The 27249-nt window shown below is 40.6% G+C and overlaps 1 protein-coding gene across 2 annotated transcripts in view; it reads left to right on the top strand.

Moving 5' to 3' along the window:
- LOC106081309 (probable multidrug resistance-associated protein lethal(2)03659) overlaps positions 1-27249 on the top strand; it is an 88926-nt gene that overhangs the window by 58451 nt on the left and 3226 nt on the right. For both annotated transcript variants that reach the window (XM_013243191.2, XM_013243201.2), the window contains exons 4-9: positions 14741-14900; positions 15077-15455; positions 15525-16309; positions 16364-17224; positions 19552-20036; positions 20104-20882. In XM_013243191.2, the coding sequence (XP_013098645.2) occupies positions 14741-14900; positions 15077-15455; positions 15525-16309; positions 16364-17224; positions 19552-20036; positions 20104-20882 (3449 nt within the window). The remainder of the gene's footprint in view (positions 1-14740; positions 14901-15076; positions 15456-15524; positions 16310-16363; positions 17225-19551; positions 20037-20103; positions 20883-27249) is intronic.

Genomic DNA, 27249 nt, shown 5'->3' on the forward strand with positions numbered 1-27249 from the left:
CATTCCGTTTGTAACACCTCGAAATATTGATCTAGGACCCCATAAAGTATATATATTCTTGATCGTCTCGACATTCTGAGACGATCTTGTCATGTCCGCCCAACCGTCCGTCTGTCGACATAACGATAGCGGTCAAACGTGTAAAGATAGCCGCTTGAAATCTTGCACAGATAGTATTGATGTAGGTCGTTGGGGATTGAAAATGGACCATATCAGTTCAGATCTGGATATACCTCCCAGCTATTTTCACCCGATTTGGCTGAAATTTTGCATGTAGTGTTCTGTTATGACTTCCAACAACTGTGCCAAGTACGGTTTAAGTCGGTCTATACCCAGATATAGTTCCATATTTTAGCAGAATCCATGGCGGTGGGATCCCAAGATTCGGCCCGGCCGACCTTAGTTAGCTTTTACTTGATAATAATCTCAAAGACAAATGCTTTTGTTGGCTTGTAAACGATATAATGCGATGTCAATAAAACAAATATCAAGTAGCTGTCAGTGTGAAGTTGGTAACATTTCGTGTCAGCTACACTGTAGATAAATACCCCTTTTCAGCATATCGTGTCGTTTTCAGTGCCTTAGACGCGTATGCCAATCTATTTTAAAATTGCCCGAAACTTATGTTGTAAAAGCCCTCTTCTTCGAAGGCAGGAAAGAGATATAATTCTGCGTTCCATGAGTTTTCAAACATAAATATCAATATGTCTCTATAGGCACGGGATGACTATGAGCGCCATACATTCGGGAAATTTGAGCTCCAATCCCTGTGGTGTTTATCGCTGTCACGATAAGCTTAGCTTCAAGCAGGTTAACCGGTTGCGTATAATGAAATGCTCCATACGGAGTAGCTGCAACTGAAGTCGCGGACAATCAGCAGCATTGAGTGGAGAGTCTCAGTGAATGACAGTGTGACACCGGCTCTTGACGCGTTATTTGCGCCTTTAAATAACAAATGGTCTCGGCGATCGGTCCTATGGACCGCAATGAACTTGCTCACCTATAATAGTCATGGAAATGTAACTACAACCACAGAACATACCATTTTTAGAAGACTATACGTTTCTAGTATGAATTAAGACCACAAAATATTTCGTACATGCATTTCAAACATGGCAGTTTTAGACTCGGATACTACGGTCCTTAAAATGTTTGCCCCTTTTTTACAATGTTATCTGAGTGCTTGACCAGGTAGAATTAACAACCTCGGAGTTTTTTATGGAAATTGAGAAAACTTCAAAAATATTACGAAAGAAAATGTTTATTGAAAACAAGTAAAAAGGCGTTAAGTTCGGTCGGGCCGGTGAAAAATGCATACTCTATGCCCCACAGCAGCTATAACGAAATATGTTAGGATTTGGAGCAAATACTATTCAGTACAAGTCAATTGTGTATAACAAAATATTGGTCTTTTTAGTAGCTATATCTAAAAATAAACCGATGTAAACCATATACGACACGGATGTCGAAAAGCCTAACATAAGTCAAATTTCAGTGAAATCGGATTATAAATGCGCCTTTTATGAGTCCAAAACTTTAAATCGAGATATCGGTCTATATGCAAATCTGAACCGATTTGGGCCAAGTTGCAGAAAAATGTCGAAGAGCCTAACACAACTCACTGTCCCAAATTTTTGTCAAAATCGCACAATAAATGCGGCTTTTTTGGGCCCAAGACCTTAAATCGAGAGATCGGTCTATATGACACCTATATATGCAAATCTGGACCGATCAGGGCAAAATTGAAAAAAGATGTTGAAGGGCCTAACACAACTCACTGTCGCAAATTTCAGCAAAATCGGATAATAAATGTGGCTTTTATGAGCCTAAGACCCTAAATCGGCGGATCGGTCTATATGGCAGCTATATCGAAATCTGGACCGATCTGGGCCAAATTTAAGAACAATGTCGAAAAGTCAAACACAGCTCCCTGTGCCAAATTTCAGCAAAATCGGATAATAAATGTGGCTTTTATGGGCCTTAGACCCTAAATCGGCAGATCGGTCTATATGGGGTCCGATAAAGACCATCTTTGAACTTAACCTGCTTATGGACAAAAAAAAGAATCTTTGCAAAGTTTCAGCTCAATATCTCTATTTTTAAAGACTGTAGTGTGATTTCAACAGACGGACGGACGGACATGGCTAGATCGTTTTAGATTTTTACGCCCATCAAGAATATATATACTTTATAGGGTCGGAAATGCATATTTCGTTATATACTTTTTATTAGTGTAGGTCGTTTCGGATTGCAAATAGGCCAAATCGGTCCATTTTTTGATATAGCTGCCATATAAACTGATCTTGGGTCTTGCCTCTAGAGGGCGCTATTCTCGACCGATTTGACTGAAATTTTGCACGTGGTGTTTTGGTATCACTTTCAACAACCGCGCTAAGTATGGTTCAAATCGGTTCATATTTAGATATAGCTGCCATATAAACCGATCTTGGGTCTTGACTCCTTGAGCCTCTAGAGGGCGTAATTCTCATCCGATTTGGCTGAAATTTTGTACAACGGCTTCTTCCATGACCTTCAACATATGTGTTCACTATGGTCTGAATCGATAAATAGCTTGATGCAGCTCCCTTATAAACCTATCTTCCGTTATGCTTCTTGAGCCCCTACAAGGCGCAATTCTTATCCGAATGAACTGAAATATTACACAATGACTTCTACAATGTTCAGCATTCATTTATGGTCCGAATCGGACTATAACTTGATATAGCTCCAAAAGCATAACAGTTCTTATTCATTATTCTTTGTTTGCCTAAAAAGAGATACCGCACATAGAACTCGACAAATGAGATCCATGGTGGAGGGTCAATCCCAAGACAGCCGGTTGTACGTACCGGATTGACCCGATGAACTCCTCCATCGGCAAAGGCTGCCGGCTCAGTGTACAACACACTGCTACACAAACAACAACAACATGGTGGAGGGTATATAAGATTCGGCCCGGCCGAACATGGTGGAGGGTATATAAGATTCGGCCCGGCCAAACTTAGCACGCTCTTACTTGTTCAGAGTACTTTTGCTTGTATAAAAAACATTTACCCACTTTGTGAGTAACATCACTTTCCATTTATCTGCAAAACAGAATTGCCACCATCAACACTAAAATGATTAATGGAATGAAAAGCACCTGAAATGACATGAACTACTCGAAAATGTCTATCATAATGTTGCGAAATGATTGATCGAGAAATTGTCTCCACCCTACACTTGCGTATGAATCCAATTTGTTTTGAATTCCCCAAGAATTGACACTAAAGATAAGACAATACTTAAAAAGTAACACCTTTAAAAGTTAATATTTGAGAAAACAAATAGAGGTTTAGTATTAGTGATAAAGTTTTTTGGCACCCAAGAAAAAAAGATAAAAAAAGCAAAAAATACTTTGTCCAAAGGCGTGACAATATTTGTCATATTAAGAATATGATAAGAGTGTGTTTGTTGATATAAACGCTTAAAAGAAAACATTATGCTAAACAATGAGCTTACAGAGTTAACGATGGCAACGTAAAACACATAGCAATGACGATACAGATTTTTTGCTTTTCATTCAGGCTGCAGTTGATCCCAAAGTGAGCGAACCTCTTTCTCTTACCATGCATTGATTTAAAGAACAACACAGAACGTTTTGCAAAATTTATGATTTTCTTTTCAGTTGTCCATTGTTAAGTTTCGTCTGATTTTGATTTTGTTTCAAAGTAAGCCTCAATTTCGACGAATACCACAGTGCATACTTCCTTAGCTGGTTGACCATGGGAAAGTATAACAAGCTCTTCCCGCCAAAATGATGTAAGCGACAAAATCCAAATTTTCCGGGAGACGGTTTTTATTGAATAATAATTATTGAATAATATTTACGAAAATCGGAGTTTTTTGTCGCTTACATCATTTTTCGCAGATACGCTCGAAGGCTAGTTTTCAACAAAATGTCAGTTACATCATCATATAACATTAAGGCACAGATCGTATATTTGAGCCGATTTAGTTGAAATTTGGCGCAGATGATTTTTGAGGCCTAGAAACAGATCACACTCAAATTGCTTAAAATCAGTTCAGATTTAGATATAGTTCCCCTATATATGTTCGTCAGATTTGGACTAATGTTGCAATAATTTGGTCATTTGTCAACTGGTCTTCACGAAATTTTTCACTTGACTCATGAAATTACTGGTATTTTTTTTAAATCGGTTCAGATTTAGATATAGCTTTCATATATACATATGACCATCAAGAGACCATCCCCAAATTTTGCACTCTTGCCCTATACACCTGCAAGATAGCCATTGGCAAAAGTTGAGGGGTTTAGACCGCGTGTTATGCATTGGGTATATACTGCAGTTGTCAGACTCATAATGCTAAACAAAATTTGTCGATAAAAAAGCGGATTTTCTGCCAACTTTTCTAGGGCCCATTCACTGAAAATGATTTGCAAGCGTTGCTCGTTAGTAAGTCTATTCATGATGAAATGTCAAAGCATACTGAGCATCTTTCTCTTTGACACCATGTCTGAAATCCCACGTGATCTGTCAAATACTAATGCATGAAAATCCTAACCTCAAAAAAATCACCCTTTATATGGCGTTGTGGTCTGGTCTGGTGGATGGCGCTTCAAAATTCTACCTACTGCTCAATACTTAACCGGATCCAAAGGATGGCTTGTTTGTGCATCACAGCCGAACTAAGAACGACACCTTCTGATGCACTGAATTTAATGCTCTGGACATTGTGGCTACCCAAACTGCAGCGACCACTGCCGTGAGTTTAAGGGAGCTTTCTCATTGGTCATGTGGCGGCTACGGACACTGTGTTATCCTTGATACAATATCCGATGTTCAGGCACCCTACCTGAGCCGTACCTGTACTGTACCACTATTCCTGATAGAACCGATTGGAACTACGATATCCCTGGTAACAGAAATTACATAGATTTCTATACGGATGGAAGAAGCCTATGTATAGCTAGCCGCTTTAAATTCTTCGCGGATACTTTCTATCAGTCCAGATTTGGATATATCTCCCATATAAACCGATCTCCCAATTTGACTTCTAAAAGCCACAATTTTTGTCCAATATGGCTAAAATTTTGCAGAGAGTGTTCTGTTGCAACTTTCAACAACTGTGACAAATACGGTCCAAGCCGGTCTATGACCTGTATAGCTCCCATATAAACCGATCCCCCGATTTTATTTCTTGATCCCCTGGAAGCCGCAATTTTTGTCCGATTTAGATAAAATTTTGCACATAGTGTCCTGTTATGACTTGCAACAACTGTGCCAAGTACGTTTCAAATCAGTCAATAACCTGATGTAGCTCCCATTAAACCGATCCCCCGATTTTATTTCTTGATCCCCTGGAAGCCGCAATTATTGTCCGATTTGGCTGAAGTTTTGCATGCGGTATTCTGTTACGACTTCCAACAACTGCGCCAAGTACAGTCCAAATCAGTCTATTATCTGATATAGATTCCATATAAACCGGTCTCTCGATTATCCTTGTACGGTTTCTAGAAGCTTTAATTTGTGCTGCCATTCAACAAAATTTAGTTTGTATACATTTTTAGCAGAATCCATGGTGGTGGATGCAAAAATTCGGCCCGGCCGAACTTTGTTTAATTAGCACCATATGTCCGAGCTTCATTGTCAAAAATTGAATTAAGTTCATAAGAGTTAATCCACGTCGAAAATAATCGCACGAAAATGCTCACGATTTAATTCCACTTTTGGGCGAGATGAATCGTTTAAGTTACTGTAAACAACACAAATAGCGCTCGTATGTCAAAATATTTTGAGTACGAGTATAACCTCAAAAATGTCAAGCTTTACGATGGAGCTGTTGGTTGGCAGATTGCGACACAAGCGATGCCCAATCTCGAAATGTGTACGTATTGGCATGGAAGGATTCTTCTATTTTATGTACAACCTCGTGCATGGCAGTCTCCACCGACCTTCCCTTGACATAGGCATGCTGCTTGTATTTGAGCAGTTCACTGGATGTCCTACTCTTAATCATGGTGTCCACAATACGTTTCATGGTTTTGAGTAGAAAAGACGCAAGGCTTTTAGGTCTGTAGGTCTTTGGTGTCGCATAACTTGCCTTGCCGGGCTTGGTGTATATGCAATTCATTGGCACGCTGTGAAAAGCCTTCAATTAACCTCATTATTCCAAGATTCCATTGTCTCCGTTAGTCCCGTCGTATCGTGGGGAAAATGCGTTTTCATCAAAAGTTTCAACATGTCCTCCGTTGTCTTTGCTCTCACTCCCATGTCGCCTACTAACGTTTCAGTTTGGACATGGGTTTTTGAGAAAAACTTTTTCATCTTGGCGGCGTCATTAACGCTATCGACCTGTTCGCAGAAAAGCTTCAAAGAGGCACGTTTTGCACTGGTAATTTTATTGCAAGTCTGCGGACCTCTTTCGCATTATTTTCCAATCTCTCAGGTCATCCAGGGTTTTTCTTGGGCTGATTTCCTTTCCCGAAGAGGACAGCTATCTTCGAAAGAAAAGACCCCACCAGTGAAGTCGTGAATGTCTTCTTTGCTTGGATAATCTAAATTATCTTGCCCAAGCCTTCTTTTTAGTAGTCTTGCGAATTTTGTCCAGTTGGTTTTCAACTTTGTACGGAAGCATATCGGATTAGGCTCTGGCCGTGTTAGTCTAAGAAGGAATGCTCCTTGTAGACCCTCCAACCCTAAACCTCATCAAACATATTGTCACATCTTAAACTTTCTCCCTATTCCTAATAACAATGGTGTTACCAATATTAAGTGTTATTAGTTCGTTAGCATTATAGAATTCTTCCAGGGCTTGACCCCGCATATTAATGTTGGTACTTCCCCACGAACCCTAATAGTACCTTATTTCCTCTCTGTTTTAATTTCCTCACCAGCCGTTGCAGCTCCGACGTGGGTGGCAGTGTCGGAGAGTTGAAAGGAAGTTAATGTGATGCCAGGTATGTTCCATAGCCTCCCTGTCTCATCACTGTTGCGTCCGACGTTGACAACTCTGAGGAAAATATACAATAGAATTAAAATTTGTATGGAAATTAACGCAGGTCTTCGGCCGAATACCAGTGTTAGCACATAATTATTGGTAATGTATATGGCTTAATCCAGAAATTTTGTTCCGAGTCGTCCATGGCTCCTGAATTAAGTCAATGTGAATCTTGACCTTGCTGATTTTCTCCATTAGAGCGTGAGTAGCTGTCTTGCTCCGGTGGAGGTTTACTTAGATGACCTCAATCATTAGTCCTCCATTAGATGGGCTTCTTGGCAGTGAGTGATGGTCTCATCGACAGCTCCCTGCTCGTTAGGCTGCATTGAGTTTCCTGTTGCTGCACTGCCTGATATTTCAATATTAGGTTCTTTGCCTATCCTAGTCTTCCGAATCTTGAGAAAGTCGGTAATGGTTCCATCATCGGTTGCCCATTCGATAAGCTGTATTGAGTCTACCATCCCTGCACTGCCTGATAATCCAATGTTAAAATCTTTGCCTATACTAGTCTTCCAAATCTTGAGTAAATGGACTTCTTGGGAGTAGGTTATGGTCTCATCGTCGGCTCCCTGTTCGTTAGGCGGCATTGTGTTCTCTGTCTGCCTGATGTTTCAGCATTAGGATCTTTATCCATCTTGGTCGTCCTAATGTCGAGAAAGTCGTTGATGGTTCCGTCGTCTGGTCCCTATTCGTAAGGCTGTGTTGGGTCTCTCGTCCCTGCTCTGCCTTATATCTTAGTGTTAGGATCTTTGCTTACCCTAGTCTTCCCAATATTGAGGGAGTCGGTGATTGTCTCGTCGTCGGCCCCTGCCAATTAGGCGGTATTGCGTAACCCGCCACTGCACCGCCTGATGTCTTCCCAACCTTGAAAAAGACGGCCCCGTAGTAATCCATGTCGAGAAAGTCGTTGATGGGTCCGTCGTCTGGTCCCTGTTCGTAAGGCTGTGTTGGGTCTCTCGTCCCTGCACTGCCTGATGTTTTAGTATTAGGATCTTTGTCTTCCCAATATTGAGGGAGTCGGTGATTGTCTTGGCGTCGGCCCCCTGTCCATTGTGTGGTATTGAGTAGCCCGCCACTGCACCGCCTGATGGCTCAATTTAAGGATATTTGCCTATCCTTGTCTTCCCAACCTTGAAAAAGACGGCCCCGTAGTACGCCATTCCTTTAGTCTTAGCCAAACTTGTCACGGAGACTTGATCAATGCCCACCACAAGGAGAGTTCCTTCCTCCTTCTCCTTCCTATGGCAAACCTTCCATCTCTCCACGTCCAACTCTTGGTTTTACTTTTTTAAGACTTCCATCATGCGTCCCGTCGCGATTTCGCCGCCCACACCCTTGATGAAGACCGTCACCTTTGTGAGCTATGGGATGTCCATCATTCTTACAAGGTCGTGCCTTGCGTCCTAGAGAGTGTGGATACTTCCTACGAGCTTTTTGACGATAACAATACACTCCGCTGACGCAAAGCGCAGCGTTAAGATGTCCCCTCTATACTCACAGCTCATAATTCGTATGGGAGGACCCCCTTCAGAGTTCAATACATGTTCGATAACCCGATTATTTACCAAATGCCTCAGCTTGAGCCGACGATCTGGTGGAATCCAACCGAATGCGTTGTTGATATCAATGACTACATGCGTCAGCTCGTCTCTGTTGTGTTTCCTCTAACGTAAGAGTGCGACTCCTTACGTCCTTTTAGAAGTCACAGTCCTTCATAAAGACTCGGGGGGTCTGCTTCTCTTTCCAGCTTCCGTAGAAGTGCTTGGAATGTCCGTTCTATCCATACTATCAACCTGCATTTTCGCCCGATTGCGCTGCAAGAGCATACTGCTCAATCTCCTTCGTCGTGCCACAGATTGCTTTCTCGACCTTCTTGTGAGGTTAGCAAAATCGTCGCTCACTACAACCGTTACCACGCTAACTTCACCTCAATTCTGGCCCGCACCAGACACCTTTCTACGCTTATGAAACTCCCATGCCCATTTCAACGCTTATGGGCTTGACATAAACCCCAAAAAAGACTAACTTTTTCGGAAATCTGGCAAGATCTCTGGGGCAATGAGGAGAGCCCTAATAGAGGCACTCAATGCCATGCCCGATCTTATGCTTTTGCACTTCCTTAAACCGAGAGAGTCGGAAACCTGTCGTTCCTCAAACTATAGGCATTCTCCTGATTCGCTAGGGGCTAGTAATGCGGCTTGGTAGCAGGTTATATGCGTGGCGACAAATTATGTACCAGAGTTCTTCCTTGTTGAGTAACATTTTCCAGAAAAGGATCGCTGGGCTAGGGTACCCTACACAAAGATAGATTCAAAGATGGGACACCCTATACCAGGATGGGTCCAAATTGGATGGCGGCAAAGGGGCAAGAGTCAATATTAAATTCCTTGGAGTTAGGAAGTCGTATAGGTCTCTAGAGGCGAAGGCCACCGTAACGCAGAGGTTAGTATATCCGACTATGATGCTGAATGTCTGAGTTCGAATCATGGCGAGAACATCAGAAAAAATTGATTCCGCCTAAGCTGGTGACATTTGTGAGGTACTTTGAAATGTAAAAACTTCTCCATTAAGGGGTGTCGCTCTGCGGCCCGCCGTTCGGATTCGGCTATAAAAAGAAGGACCCTTATAACTACATAAAAAGGAGGACCCTTATCACTATAGCACTCATTGATATGTGAGAAGTTTGTCCCTGTTTCTTAATGGAATGTACATGGGCAAATTTGCATAGGCCTCTGGTTGAGTGTAACGTCTTTCACGCGGAGGTTTGAAGGTACCGGAGAGGTTGTCGGTTCAGAAGCGGCTGATCGCTCGGACCTACAAGGAGTAGCGGGAAATGGGGCGTCCGATGAACCATTCAGAACCATCCCCACTGCATGCTTCTTGGTAGGTTAAGGTAGGTACGATATCGCCCCGCAAGTACGAGTAGAATATTCACACGATTATGGATTAAATGTATTTTTGGACAATAGCCCGTATTCCTTCTAGGACCTCTCAATATTTTTAATTACTTTGGAAGCCGGAAAAAGATGACAGGGTAAAGCTCTCGCCTATGAGAGCTACTTTCAGGTCCGCCTAGTATTTGGGCTCATGTTTTTTTCATGTGTTTTTATTCGTTATCGTTAATATTTGGAAGACTGAGTTCTATTAGACCATACTCGTACTACATCCGGGCCGAATATGTTCCACGTCAGATGGTAGTGCCACATAGACTGACCCCCGAGCTAGCTGAAAATTTGCTTTAGTTGACTTAATATACCAATCATGTTCGCAGTAATAGTTATCCTCGTCTATTAAATGTGTTCCTAGAAATCTATTCAAAAACAACAAGTAAAATCGTGCAAAGCTCGGCCGGGCCGAATCATATATACCCTCCGCCATGGATCGCATTTGTCGAGTTCTTTTCCCGGCATCTCTTCCTAGGCAAAACAAGAAGTAAAATTGAGAGATCGATTTATATGGGATCTGTATCAGGCTATAGACCATAATAAACACATATGTTGATGGTCATGAGAGGATCCGTCGTACAGGCAATTCGGATAACAATTGCGCCCTCTAGAAGCTCAAGAAGTCAAGACCCAAGATCGGTTTATATGGCAGCTATATCAGGTTATGAACCGATTTGAACCATACAAGGCACAGTTGATGGATATGATAACAAAACGAGTCGTGCAAAATTTCATTCCAATCGGATATGAGCTGCGCCCTCTTGAGGCTCAAGAATTCAAGACCCAAGATCGGTTTATATGGCAGCTATATCAAGTGATGAACCGATTTGAACCATACTTAGCACAGTTGTTGGATATCATAACAAAACGCGTCGTGCAAAATTTCATTCCAATCGGATATGAGCTGCGCCCTCTAGAGGCTCAAGAATTTAAGACCCAAGATCGGTTTATATGGCAGCTATATCAAGTGATGAACCGATTTGAACCATATTTAGCACAGTTGTTGGATATCATAACAAAACGCGTCGTGCAAAATTTCATTCCAATCGGATAAGAATTGCGCCCTCTAGAGGCTCAAGAAGTCAAGACCCACGATCGGTTTATATGGCTGCTATGTCATAACATGGACCGATATAGCCCATTTACAATCCCAACTGACCTACACTAATAAGAAGTATTTGTGCAAAATTTCAAGCGGTTAGCTTTACTCCATCGAAAGTTAGCGTGCTTTCGACAGACAGACGGACGGACGGACAGACGGACGGACATGGCTAGATCGACATAAAATATCACGACGATCAAGAATATATATACTTTATGGGGTCTCAAACCAATATTTCGAGTAATTACAAACAGAATGACGAAATTAGTATACCCCCATCCTATGGTGGAGGGTATAAAAAGTAATGCTGGATTCGCTTAGTTGATAATGGGTTGGGATAAACCGTATGAGGGTCTAAATTTCTTCATGAATCTGTTCATGCTGCCAACATAACCGATCTGCTTACTTTTGATGGCAACATTTCAAAGTATTGCAGACTATTAGATGGGGGCTTCTTCTTATTGAGTTACATTGAAAAGTGAATGGAATGTGATTTCAAACCCTCTTCCTCATCATTTCATTAAATATACATTATCACAATTTTCTATTAGAGATATTTGAGGATTTCCGGAAGAATCTACGTAAAAAACTTTAAACCCTAGTTTAATCCGTTCTTTATTGACATGTCCAACGAAGTATTATTTAATTGTTCAGTTTCTAGAAAATTAGCACCCACTGACGTCACTTTTTATTTCAATTTGTAATTAGCGGAAAATTGACTTGTAATGTAACTTTTTTAACCTCAGGGAATATGACTTGCATGTATCATTAAGTAGCAATTTTATTTAAATATTTTAATTAAATTTTAAATAATTGCAGAATAGAGTGGAACGAAACAAAATTTATTTGTTGTTATGAGCACTATGAAAATTGATTATTGTTTATTGCTTATAATCTTTGTGAAGGCAAACTACCTACACAGAAAAAATAAAAATCGGTTTCAATCACAAAGTTAATTGATCCAATTAATTTTTTAATTGAAACTGTTTCAATCACGAAATTGATCAATCACCGTTTTTGAAAATGTATTTAAAAAATTTTCAATTAAAAAAATTGCATTATCAATTAAAAAATGATTGAAATTTTTTAAATTTTCAAATAATTTCTTACTTGATCCAATCAAAAAATAATTGCAATTTTTTCAAAATTCCAATTAATTTCTATATTAGTTACACAGATTATTACCTCCTGGAAAATGAACTTGAGGCGCGTTGCGTGGGCAAAGATCCGTGTACACCCGTACAAAAAATATCCCCCACAGGAGTTCTCCAAAAAATGTCTGGTGTATAGATTTGTTGTGTTGTGCACTGATTCAGCTGCCCTTGGCCGATTAAGGACTCCATACACACATATAAATAAAATTTGAAAAACTGTTGTTCTTGTTGTTAATTTTCCTGCAACAATTTATTTTGAATCTCAACGGCTCAAATAACAAATTTGTTGTTGGAAGACACTCTTTGCAAGGCAACATATAACAACAAAAACAATATATCCATAAGCAAGACAAAAAACCATGTACCAGCCCGCCGCATGTGCTTCGCTTCGGGTGGTGGTGTTTTTGTTTTCTTTGTTCGGCTCGCGCTGCTTTCTCTTGTTTGTTTTACTGCTGCCCTCGAGGTTTCCTCTGTCACTCTCTACTATTAACCTTAAAAACATATTTTAATAATTTTGGTGCCACAGAGTATTGAACTCGTGATCTCATGTTTGGGAGTCTTGCACGCATCCACAAGCCTACCGACATCATCTGCTTTATAATGAAATAAAACAATAAGTATTAATTGAGACACAGTATAAAGTGGCTCAATTAATTAAATTTAAGAAAAAGATAATAACCACTCTTAAAATCTTTTTTCTGAATACGAAATTTATATTTTTATGCCGATTTTTCCAAAATAAGTTTAATGAAAAAAAAATAAAATTTTTCTTTGGCGATCGAGGACGAACCTGTGTTTGCAAGCCATGAATGGCATGGGAGTTTTGTGCTCTACGTGGTAGTACGCCTATTTTAACAACTACCTCAACTAAAGAATTTGTTGAAAGTCGACCAAATTTCAATAACTTTGTCTGTCAAGTTTCTTGTAAGGACTTACTTACGTACTTCAACAAATAATGTCTTCGATTCAATGCTAAAATTCGTGATGGCCCTTGAAGCCATCACACCTAATATGGTTGAAAAGTCTTCTAACCAAAGACGAAACGCGTCTCATAGTGGTTGGTGTGTGTTGCTATCTTTGGCTTTCCTTTTCCATTGGCAACCTCCGATCATTGAGCTCGTATCGAAAGAGAAACAACAATAAGAAACAACAAAAAATCGGCAGAGCCCGGCCGGGATTCGAACCTGGGCATACAGAGCAACAGCAAGAGCCGTTGCCGTTGTCTGGCTTTCGAAGCCATCAATACATCTTTCAACAGATGACAGAATCATATGTACTACGGAAGAAGTGTAATTGCCACAGAAAAAAAAGACTGTCATTACACAAAACACATGCATTGGGAAAAAGTACAGCTAATAGACAGGGTTATCGAGCGGGGTTAATGTGGTAATTCTATCATAGCTGCGTTTTCGCAATTAATACGATTGAAATACAACATACCAACGCACGGCCCTTGAAGCTATCACACCTAATATGGTTGAAAAGTCTATATAGTGGTTGGTGTTTGTTGCTATCTTTGGCTTTCCTTTTCGATTGGCAACCTCCGATAATTGAGCTCGTCTTGAAAGAGAAACAAACAAAAATTGTAAAATTTAATGGTCTTCGCCCTAACAGGCAAACAAATCTTGAAAAATGAAACAAGTAAAAAGGCGTTTAGATAATCACCAATCACAGGCGGGCCGAACTTTGGATACCCACCAACTCGGGTATATATGTAAACCACCTTTCGTCAAAATTCGGTGGAAAAACCATACCTTATGCCCCAAAGCAACTATATGGAAATATGTTCCGATTTGGATTAAATACTAATAAGAACAAGTCATGGTTCAATTGTGTATAACAAAATATTGGTCTTTTTAGTAGCTTTATCTAAAACTAAACCCATCTGAACAATATACGACACGGATGTCGAAAAGCCTAACATAAATCACTGTGTCAAATTTCAGTAAAATTGGATTATAAAGACTTTAAATCGAGATCGATAGACCGATACTATATGGCAGCTATATCCAAATCTGGAACAATTTGGGCCAATTTGCAGATAAATGTCGAAGAGCCTAACACAACTCACTGTCCCAATTTTTGGCGAAATTGGACAATAAATGGGCCCAAAACCTTAAATCGAGAGATCGGTCCATATGGCAGCTATATTCAAATCTGGACCGATCTGAGCCGTATTGCAGAAGTATGTCGAGGGCCTTAACTTAACTCACTGTCTCTAATTTCGGTGACATCGGACAATAAATGAGCCTTTTATGGGCTCAAAACCTTAAATCGAGAGATCGGTCTATATGGCAGCTACATTCAAATCTGGACCGATCAGAGCCAAATTGAAAAAGGATTTCGAAGGGCCTAACACAACTCACTGTCCCAAATTTCGGCTACATCGGACAATATAGGCGCTTTTTATGGGCATTTTTTTTTTTTTTTTTTTTTTTTGTACTACACTTCACATTGGTAAATAATTTCTTAAAATTAGAGCAAAACATGCGAGTTCAATTTTAACCTGATACACATTTTTTTGTCTTATATTTCAGATTTCCTGGGGCACAAACTATCCGAGGCATGGGAGGAGGAATGCAACAAAAAACAAATGAAGCACAAAGAGCCGAGTCTTTTGAAGGCGTGCATGCGGGTTTTCGGTCTACGATTCGCCACCTTAGGTTTTATTTTATTTATTCTAGAGATAGGTTTACGGTAAATACCAGTTTTGTAATCTTGATAGCCACCATTCGAAATGAAATCAGGATGAAGTAATCCTTTTAAATACATTCTGGCATCATTTCCAATGGTTCGTTCGAATCCTTCGAATTCCGAAACGCCAAGTTAGTGGAAGATTTTTAAGTTTTACCTTTTATTTCGTAAATTTCCAGTGTAACTCAGCCGTTATTTTTGGGTGGCTTAGTTTCGTATTATGCCAAACCCCAAAATAATAACAGTAGCGATCTATCCACAGCGTACTTGTACGCCATGGGTGTGATCCTATGCAGTGCGGTAAACGTGCTGCTCATGCATCCTTACATGTTAGGCATACTTCACGTGGGCATGAAGATACGCGTGGCCATGTGTAGCATGATATATCGTAAGGCCTTACGTCTGAGTAAAACCGCACTGGGCAATACAACGTCGGGTCAGGTGGTGAATCTGATATCGAACGATGTCGGCCGCCTGGATACATCAGTGATTCACATGCACTATCTGTGGCTGGGGCCAGTTGAAATAGTCATTATAACATATCTAATGTACAGAGAGGTGAGTATAAGGGAGAAACTTGTCACCTGGACACTAGCAAATCTTTATTGCCACCTAAAATGTTTGCAGATTGGAGTATCCTCTTTATTTGGTGTGGCCATTATGATACTATTCCTGCCATTGCAAGCCTATCTTGGCAAAATGACTTCCGTTTTACGCTTACGCACTGCCTTGCGCACCGACGAACGTGTGCGCATGATGAACGAAATCATTTCCGGTATACAGGTGATCAAAATGTATGCCTGGGAAAAGCCTTTTGGCAAAATGGTCCAATATGCCAGGCGCAAGGAAATGAATGCCATACGCCTGGTCAACTATATCCGTGGAATTTTACAGTCCTTCATAATGTTCTTAACGCGCATTTCTGTGTTCGCCAGTCTGGTGGGCTTTGTCCTGCTGGGGAAACTTCTCACTGCCGAAAAGGCCTTCGTGATTACGGCCTATTACAACATATTACGCACAACCATGACCGTTTATTTTCCCATGGGCATTTCGCAATTCGCCGAGACCATGGTCTCGTTCAAACGTATCCAGAAGTACATGATGCACGAGGAGACAAAAGTCAAAGACAAATCCCAAGATGTTGACTGCGAGAACAACAAACTACAGCCTACGGCCATTATAGAGGAAAATGGCAAGGCTATGGGGATGAATGGCATCATCAAACCCTTGAGCATTATTGCCAATCATCATAATCATCATCCGCATCACTTGGAATCAGGTGTGACCATTAGCAAACTCAAAGCGAAATGGGACCACCAATCGACTGAGTATACATTGGACAACATAGATTTCAAAGTTAAGCCACGTACCTTGGTGGCGGTCATAGGTCCTGTTGGTTCAGGAAAATCAAGGTAATTTTTATTTCACTAAACAAGGATGTACTAAATTTTATTTTCTTTGCTTAGCCTCATACAAGCCATACTTGGTGAACTACCAGCTGAATCGGGCTTCGTTAATGTAAGCGGCACCCTGTCCTATGCCTCACAAGAGCCCTGGCTATTTACTGGTACGGTGCGGCAAAACATTCTATTTGGCATGCCAATGGATAGGCAGCGCTATCGCACAGTTGTCAAAAAATGTGCTCTCGAAAGAGATTTTGAGTTATTACCTTATGGCGACAAAACAATTGTTGGCGAGCGCGGCGCTTCTCTTTCTGGTGGCCAGAAAGCCCGTATCAACTTAGCCAGGGCCGTGTATCGCAAGGCCGATGTTTATCTGCTCGATGATCCCCTAAGTGCTGTGGACACCCATGTGGGCCGTCATCTTTTTGATCAATGTATGCGTGGTTATTTGCGCGATGACATTGTGCTGCTGGTCACCCACCAACTTCAGTTTATGGAGCAAGCAGATCTCATAGTGATTATGGATAAAGGGCGCATCAGTGCCATTGGAACCTTTGAGTCGATGCGTAAAAGCGGCTTGGACTTTGCCAAGCTGCTCATGCAGGCTGACAGCCAGGAGGATACGGCTAGCGTAAGAGGTCTCAATGGTGATATTGGCAGCGAAAAACAACCCCTGTCAAGACAGAACAGCAAAATGCGTTCGCGACAAGACAGTGTATCGTCAATGGGCTCCGTTGCAGAATCGGCACCCGGAGATGCCCCCGTGCAAGTTCAAGAGACCCGAGAACAGGGAAAAATTGGTTTGGGGCTGTACAAAAAGTATTTTGGTGCCAGTGGTGGTTATTTTCAGTTTTCCGCGATGGCTTTCTTTTGTATTGCGGCGCAAGTTTTGGCCTCAGGTGGTGATTACTTTTTATCCTATTGGTAAGTATTCTATTCAGTCCCATAGATTTTTGCAGTATAATGAAGTTCAGACGTTCTCACTTAAATATTAGGTCTGCTCGCGCACTTTTTCAGTAAAAATTTGCAGGAAAGTAAGAACAGCCTTTACTCTCTTTCGCTATTTATTTGAACTCAGCTGTTGGTTTCATAAAACGGCTGTTCGATGCTACAATTTTCTACTGGGAAAAAAACTCCAAGAGAAATTTGCAAGCATACAATTACCAAACTCTCCAAATTTCGCTTAAGTAAGATGTATCAGCTCTGCATAACCACTCATTTGTTCTTTTCATTTTTATGCATCTGTAGACAGGTTCGAAAGTTTAAATATCATATGATTGGAGAGCATGCAAAAAATTTTGTTTTTGTACCCACCACCGAAGGATTGATTCAAAAATAAAGATATTGAGCTGAAATTTTGCACAGATTCTTTTTTTGTCCATAAGCAGGTTAAGTTCGAAGATGGGCTATATCGGACTATATCTTGACATAGCCCCCATATAGACCGATCCACCGATTTAGGGTCTTAGGCCAATAAAAGCCATATTTATTATCCGATTTTGCTGAAATTTGGGACAGTAAGTTATGTTAGGCCCTTCGACATCCTCCGTCAATATGCCTCAGATCGGTCCAGATTTGAAAATAGCTGCCATATTGACCGATCCTCCGATTTAGAGTCTTAGGCCCATAAAAGCAACATTTATTATCCGATTTTGCTGAAATTTAGGACGTAGAGTTGTGTTAGGCCCTTCGACATTATTCGTCAATTTGGCTCAGATCGGTCCAGATTTGGATATAGCTGCTATATAGACCGATCCTCCGATTTAGGGTCTTAGGCCCATAAAAGGCGCATTGCTTGTCCGATGTCGCCGAAATTTGGGACAGTCAGTTACATACTTCTGCATTATGGCACAGATCTGTCCAGATTTGGATATAGCCGCCATATAGACCGATCTCTCAGTTTTAGGTTTTGGGGCCATAAAAAGCGCATTTATTGTCCGATCGCCGCAATTTGGGACAGTGAGTTCTGTTGGGCCCTTCGACATCCTTCTTCAATTTCACTCAAATCGGTCCAGATTTGGATATAGCTGCCATATAGACCGATCTCTCGATTTAATATTTTGGGCCCATAAAAGGAGCATTTATTGTCTGATGTTGCCGAAATTTGGGACAGAGAGTTAAGTTAAGCCCCTCCACATATTTCTGCAATTTGGTCTAGATCTATCAAGATTTGCATATAGCTGCCTTATAGACCGATATCTCGATTTAAAGTCTTGGCCACAAAAAAGGCGCATTTATAATCCGATTTAACGGAAATTTGTCACATTGACTTATGTTAGGCTTTTCGACATCCATATTGTATATGATTCAGATCGGTTTACTGTTAGATATAGCTACTAAAATGGCCAATATTTTGTTAAACATAATTGAACAATGACTTTTACTTATTAGTATTTGGTCCAAATCGGATCATATTTCCATATACATTGCTATGGGACATAAGATATTGCAATTTTCACCGGATTTTTTGTAAGGTGGTTTATATATATACCCGAGGTGGTGGGAATCCAAAGTTCGGCCCGGCCGAACTTAACGCCTTTTTACTTGTTCGTTATTTTTTTAAACTTTAGTCGTGATTTTCTCGTGAGTCGTGATTAGTGTCGTGAGTCACGCACGATCGCGAGTTCAGATTTGGATCTTACTCACGAATCACGTGACTCACGCGTGACACTCCAACTCACGTGCACAACTCTACCTGACACTTAAATATCATTACAGAGATTTCGTAACCTTACCGTGAGAGGAAAAGGTGAGCTTATGTTATCTTGTCGAGCGATGGAGTCGTGTCTGAATCAACAACAATGACAGTCCTATGTCGGCCCGCGAGGTCCAAAGGTTGGACATCCGATGCCATAGATCCAATGTGATGTGGAGAGGATTAAGAAAATTCAGCCACGTTCGCCTTTTTGCATTCGCGCCTAAAGCACATAGAATTTCATTCTCCAAACTCCGAACGCTACTAAATCTTAATCTCCTGAAGATATTTTAATAATATATGAAACATTAATGATTCAGACACCGAAAACTTCCAAGTTGAAGCAAATACGGTGTATCATCAAATGCATCTAATTTAAAATATTGAAAAATTAACTTTCAACAAGCTCAAAATAAATGGCCATATGAACTTAGTCGTTACTACATATTTCTATCGTCCCAAAAGAAAGCTTAAACTTATTGGAAAATTTTATAAAAAAGACTTTTATCACTTTCCATCTACATTTTCCCAAATACTTCTGTTTTACTTTTTGCAGGGTTAACAAAAATGGACAAACACAAAGCAGGGTTACAGACGCTTATCGACGGCCCGAAAGACGCCTCGATAGCGACTCAGATCCTGTCGATCTCTATATTTTTAGCGCCATCAACATTTCGGTTATCTTTTTTGCTCTAACTCGATCGCTTCTCTTCTTTAATTTGGCCAAGAGATCATCGACCAATCTTCACAATACCATGTTCGAAGGAGTTACCAGGGCTTCCATGTATTTCTTTAATACAAATCCTGCCGGCAGAATTCTCAATCGCTTTGCCAAGGATTTGGGCCAAGTTGATGAACTTTTGCCGGGTGTTATGATGGATGTTACGCAAATCTTTTTGGCCTTGTTGGGTATTGTCATAGTGTTGTGTGTGGTAAATCCATGGTATTTGGTGGCCACAGCGTTACTCAGTATTCTATTTTACTTTATGCGATCATTTTATTTAAATACCTCGAGAGATGTAAAGCGCTTGGAAGCCGTAAGTAAGTAAATCATTTCCCATTGGAGTTGTTCCAAAAATTTCTTATCTTTGTTCGCCTATCGTTTCAGCCCGATCTCCGATTTACTCACATTTGGGCGCATCCTTGAATGGCCTTTCAACAATTAGAGCTTTTGGAGCTCAACAGGTTTTGATAGAGGAATTTGATAACTACCAAGACCTTCACAGCTCCGGCTATTTTATGTTCTTATCCACCAGTCGTGCTTTTGGCTATTGGCTAGATTGTTGTTGTGTATTGTATATAGCCATTATCACTTTAAGTTTCTTCCTTTTTTCTCCCAAAAATGGTGGCGATGTTGGCCTTGCCATTACCCAGGCCATGGGTATGACCGGTATGGTTCAGTGGGGCATGAGGCAATCGGCAGAATTGGAGAATACCATGACAGCTGTGGAACGTGTCGTCGAGTATGAAAGCCTAGAGCCAGAAGGTGAAATGGAATCACCCCCAAATAAGAAACCCCCAAAATCTTGGCCAGAGGAGGGTCAAATCATATTCGACAATTTAAGTTTGCGTTACTTCCCCGATCCGAAGGCCGAATTGGTTTTAAAAAATTTGAATATATCCATTAAAGCTCGTGAAAAAATTGGCATTGTGGGTCGTACTGGTGCTGGCAAATCATCACTCATAAACGCTCTATTCCGTTTGTCCTACAATAATGGCTCGGTGATAATTGACAAACGCGATACTAAAGAGATGGGATTATATGACCTACGTAGCAAGATTTCAATTATACCCCAAGAGCCGGTACTATTCTCTGGGACAATGCGTTATAATTTGGATCCATTCGATGAGTATTCCGATGTTAAACTATGGAAATCACTCGAAGAGGTAAGTGGTAATTGAGATTGTAAGCATTCATGTTATCAATATTTTAGCAAATAGGTCAAAGAAAAGCAGCATAAGGTAGTTAAAACATCACCAACAAAATTCGATGTTACCGACAAATGTCGATAACGTGGTCTCGTCGATAACAAATTACTGCCGTTAACTTTGCGACTTCCTGCAGTGAAATGAACGTCGGGCGGTGCCAATTTTATAATACCCTACACCTACACTATAGGTACAAAGTGGGAACTGTATATAATTCTGAACCAATTTTGTTGTTGTTATAGCAGTTTGTTGTGTTCTATCTGCTTGATTCTGTTGAGAGTCAAGACCCAGGAACTCTGCGACTAAGATGAGGTGCGTACACAGGGATCTGGATCTGAGTCGAGAGGGTCTGGCTGGGCAGTTAAACAGGTGACGTGTATCGTGTGGTCACTGGTTACAATCGGGACATACATCTTGCACGTCGGCATTAATCCTTGCTCTGTAGGAGTTGAGGGGGCTGCATCTGCCGGAACGAAATTGAGCCAGAACTACTCTGGTTTGTCAGGGGAGGTTAAGTTCTTCAGTTGCAATGGGAGGCGGTCGTTCTCCAAGGACTACATTCACCCGGTAGCCATTTACCGCATTTGCTACCATGTCTGCATGAATGTTGTATAGACCTGCTTGATATACAGCTTGATCTAGATTTTCTCTCTTGTAACGCCCTAGATCACGCCCTCACGCCCTAGATCATGTAGATCTACCTTCAGGCTTCGAGGCAGTGGATATCTATCCACAAGATGATGATTTGGATGGTCTCTGCGATAATAGCCCAAAATCATTTCTCCATCGACCATCACAGTTAGCTCAGTATTCATCTCACGCGTATTTGTAGAGAACAACGGGCTGAAGAAATCTTCAGATTTCTTGCAGCGAAATATGAGACAAGTTGAGCTAGACGTTCAACCTATCGAAGATGTCAACAATGGGTGGGGGGCCTGATGCCATGATCGTACAATCCTCCGCATATGATACGATCTCTGTGACGTCTGGAGGGGGTGGGATGGAGGAAAGGTAGAGGTTAAACAGTGCCGAAGATATCACCCCACCTTGGGGAACTCCCTGTTTCACTCTACGGTGTTTTGACTTCTTATCCCTAAATTCCACAAATGACTGGCGGCCACACAGATAACTCGCAACCCAGCGTTTCAGGCCTGGCTGGAGGAACGCGTTGACAATGTTCTCAAATTATTTGGCATGGCTGACCGTGTCGAATGCCTTCGATAGGTCCAGTGCCACAAGGACCGTCCTATCACATGGCCTGGGTTGATTGAAGCCACGGTAAATGTGTGCGGTGATGGCATACAAAACAGTTGTTGTGCTACACAGTCTTCGAAATACATGTTGATGCTCGGCGAATGGAAATTCTCTTTCGAGGTTCAGGAGGAGTAATGCCTCAAGCGTCTTTGCTACTGCTGAGAGAAGGGAGATCGGTCTGTACAATTCCCCTAAACTCGGGTCTTTTCCAGGTTTCAGTAGCGGATCACTCTGCCCATTTTCCAGATATCGGGAACTATAAGGATGTTCAAAGATAGGTTGAGGACAGTAGTAAGGTACTCAACTCCAGGTAAATCCAGATTCTTCAACATCAGTGTAGAGATTCCGTCGGGGCCCAACGCCTTGGGTGATTTAGCGCCACAGATGACATTCGTAACTTTGCTCACGGTAAGGTGTGAAGGCTGTCCATCGCCTCGGAGACCACGGATACGGCGAATAGCTCTCCTCCTTTCCCTGTCACTCTCGGGACGGTTGGACAACCTGGCGCATCTCTTCGGATCAGTCACGGTTACATCGCCAAAAGAGACTAAGGTCCTGTTATGCCGTTTACCGGGGTTCGAAAATGATTTAACAGTAGACCACAGCTTGCCTATACCAGTGCCTAAGTTACATTGCCCAAGTGTTCAAGCCACAAATTCCGATTATGTTCGTTGACTACCCTGTTTATTTTATTTCAGCTCGCTGATTTTGGGGTTCTGGACTCGTATTTCTTCTATACGCAGGTTAAGTTCTTGAATGGGTCATATAGGACTATATTTTGATATACTTGCCATATAGACCTATCTATCGATTTAGAATCTTAAGCCCACAAAAACCGAATTTTTCCGAATTCGCTGAAATTCTTAACAATGAGTTATACTAAAGGCCTCGACATCCGACCCGAATATGGTGTATATGGTGTCGATCTGCCTATTCAGGATATCAACAGGGATTCGGAGCGGAGTGGAGCGTGGAGCGGAGCAGGCCTATTTTTGCTGGAGCGGGAGAGGTGCGGGAGAAAAAGTTTTAGAACCCGGAGTGGAGCGACTTCTAATATCTATATCCGCTCCGATAAAATTAAAAGTATATTTTTAGTTTTCAAACTTGTTACTATTTTTGCGTCTCGAAACAAAAATTTAATATTATTAAGTTAAAGTTAAAGTTACACAAAAAACACATGCATTGGGAAAAGTACAGCTAATAGAAAAGGTTGTCGTGCGTGGTTAATATGGTAATTGTATCATAGAGGCGTTTTCGCAATTAATACGATTCAAATACAAATGGATATATATACGTATATATATTCTTAATCGTCTTGACATTCTAAGTCGAAATAGCCATGTCTGACAGTCTGTGAAATCAAGACAGCGGTCGAACGCGTAATAGCCTCTCGAAATTTAATGCAGATATTTTTTGTTGATTTAGGTAGCTGGGGTTTGCAAGTGTCCATATAGATTCAGAATTGAATATAGCTCCCATATAAAGTGGTTATTCGATCAGAATTCTTGAGCTCCTAGAAACTGCAATTATTATCTGTTTGGGCCAAAATTTGATCCAAATCGATGTAAAACCTGACATAGCTCTCATTTAAACCGATCTCTCAATTTAACATCTTGAGCCCCTATAAGCCGCAGTTGTTATTCGATTGGGTTAAAAATTTGCACATGGTAATTGTTATCCGATTTAGCGGAAAATTTTTACATAGTGTTTTCTTATGACTTCCAACATCCAACAAAACCATATAAGCTGATCTCTCGGTTGAGCTTCAACGGACCCTAGAACTTTTAAGTTTTTCTGGTTTGGCAGAAATCGGATACCCAAAGTACAACATTGCCCTTCAACTGAATTCATTTGTTTAAACTTTTAGCAGAATCCATGGTAGTACAAATGCAAATTTGCTGATTAACATTGCATTAAGAAACAAGGGCCAAACTTCTCACATACCAATGAGTGCTGTTCGATCCAAGTTTAAGCTCAATGACAAGGGGACTCCTTCTTATAGCCGAGTCCGAACGGCATGCCGCAGTGCGACACCTCTTTGGGGAAAAGTTTTTACATGGCTGCCACACCATATTTTCAAATGGCATAGTTCCTCACAAATGTCGCCATCATTAGGAGGGGATAACCACCGCGATAATTTTTGTTGATGTGTTCACCAGGATTCGAACCCAGGCGTTCAGAGTCATAGGCGGACATGCTAACCTCAAAATTTGGCCTGGCCGAACTTAGCGCGATTTTTCTTGTAATACCCTACACCACTACTGTGGTACATGGTGCATAAGTTTATAACACCAAAAAGGAAAAAGATAAAACAATTGATAGGTATTTCGACCGACTCACAATCACTTTCTGAGTCGATTTAGCAATGTCCCTCTGCCTGTCTGTCTGTCCGTCCATGTTAATTAGTGTACAAAGTACTGGACGTAACTTTCATCTGATCGTCTTTAAATTTAGCATAGGCATGTTTTTTGGTGTAAAGCGATTTAGAATTATATATAGCTCCTAAATATATTTTCGTCCGATTTTGATAAATACCGCAATATGTTGATAATTTGTTAGCCGATCTTCACAAAACTTGGCACAAAAGTTTCTTTAATGACTGGCGAGTTTCATAGAAATCAGTTCAGACTTAGATATAGCTCCCATATTTTTCACTACTAGATGTTGAAGGTCATAGGAGAAATCATTTTGCAAAATTCCAGCCAAATCGGATATGAATTGCGTCCTTTCGGAGATCGGTTTATATGTATGGACCTATTCAGACTATATTTGACAAGATTATTGGAACTCATAAAGGAGACCGAAATTGCAGCAAAATCGGATGAAATTTGGAACCGTTACTTGTATAAAGCTTCTTTGCACCTGAACGAAATATGATTAAGACCGGCCTATATTTGGATATTAATATGCATGTAGTAGAGTTATGGGCATCAAAAGTTCGGCACGACCGAACTTAACACAGTTTTACTTGGTTTCCATTATACCCTATACTAATACAGTGGTAAGGGTTTTATAGATTGAACTATATAATTTTTTTGCGGGGCAGTGAGGACTAAAAAGTACGTAGACTTTACGAAATTCATTATTCAAAATAGCAAACAAGTTTGGCAAAACAGCAATGTTTTGTTTGCTATATTTAGACCTAGTAATAAAAACAAGTAAAAGCGTGCTAAGTTCGGCCGGGCCGAATCTTATATACCCTCCACCATGGATCGTATTAGTCAAGTTCTATGAATGACTTTTTCAAATATATATGAGCTATATCAAGTTATTGACCGATATGGACCGTACTTGTCATGCCGTACAAGTCATATAAAAATATCACCTCCAAAATTTCAGGCAAATCGAGTATTAATTACGCCTTCAAGAGGCTCAGAAAGCCAAATTGGGAGATCGGTTTTTATAGCAGCTATTGGAAGTCAAACCAAAACGACGTATGCATAATTTCAGCCAAATTGGATAGGAATTGCGTCGTCTAGGACTCAGTAAGTCAAATCAGGTGATCGATTTATATGGCGGCTATATCAGGTAATGGACTGATTTAGACGACACTTGGCACAGTTGTTGGAAGTCATACTAAAACGACATGTGCAAAATTTCAGCCAAATAAGATAAAAACCGTGCCCTCTAGAGGCTCAAGATATCTAATCGGGAGATCGGTTAATATGGCATCTATATCAGGATATCGACTGATTTAAACCATACTTGATACAGTTATTGGAAGTCATACCAAAACGATATGTGCAAAATTTCAGCCAAATCGGATAAGAATTGCGCCCTCTAGAAGCTCTAGAATTCAAGACCCAAAGTCGGTTTATATGGCAGCTATATTACGTTATGGGCTCATTTAGACCATACTTGGTACAGTTGTTGGATGTCATACCAAAACGATATGTGCAAAATTTCAGCTAAATCGGATAAGAATTGCTTCCTCTAAAAGTTCAAGAAGTCAAGACCTAAGATCGGTTTATATGGTAGCTATATCAAAACATGCACCGTTATGGCCCATTCAAAATCCTAAAACTAATCTACACTAATAAGAAGTTTTTGTGCAAATTTTCAAGCGCCTAGCTTTACTCCTTCGAAAGTCAGCGTGCTTTCGATAGACGGACGAACGGACATGGCTAGATCGACTTAAAATGCCATGACGATCAAGAATATATATACTTTATGGGATCTTAGACGAATATTTCGAGGTGTTACAAACGGAATGACGAAATTAGTATACCCTTATCCTATGGTGGAGGGTATAAAAATCGGAAAGCAGACATGATTGCAAACATAGAGCTGCTGTTTTAATCAACATTTTAGTCTGCCATTTTAACGAACAAAATCTGCTATTTCAAAATTTACCAATAATTGGACACACATTACTTCTTGACAATGGTGTTACTTCTATTATTGTCAACTACTTCAACTACAAAAAGTTACTTCAATTTATGGAAAGAAAACTTTCCTGGACTAACGGGATTGTTTCATATATACATGACCGTACGTTAGCCTTAAATAGAACGAAACCTTCGTGATTCAAACCATCATGATCCTTCTATCGCCACACATGTGTGTGTTATTTTTCAATAACCAGGTATTTTCTTTCACACCATTGCCATAGATTCTTCTATTACACTCACAGAAAAAATTGTGTTGCTAATAGCAAACAGTGTCTGCTGACTGTTAGTAGCTAATTTGGCTGCTTTTACAGCAGAAGTTCTGCAGTCATGGCAACATGTTTGCAATTTCAGACCAGCAGGCAGCCTGCTAGCCGTTGTTTTCTGAAAATGGCTGCTGCTTAATTTATGGACCGTACTTGACAAAGTTGTTGGAAGTCATAACAAAACACTACATGCAAAATTTCAGCCAAATCCGACAAAAATTATGGGTTGTAAGGGCTCAAGTCAAATCGGGGGATCGGTTTATATGGAAGCTATATCAGGTTATTGACCGATTTGAACCATACATAGAACAGTTTTTGGAAGTTATAAAAGAACACCACGTGCAAAATTTCAGCCAAATCGGACCAAAATTGTGGCTTCCAGGTGCTCAAAAAGTCAAATCTGGAGATCGGTTTATA

Source organism: Stomoxys calcitrans, chromosome 2 (assembly GCF_963082655.1).
Source record: "Stomoxys calcitrans chromosome 2, idStoCalc2.1, whole genome shotgun sequence".
NCBI lineage: Eukaryota > Metazoa > Arthropoda > Insecta > Diptera > Muscidae > Stomoxys > Stomoxys calcitrans.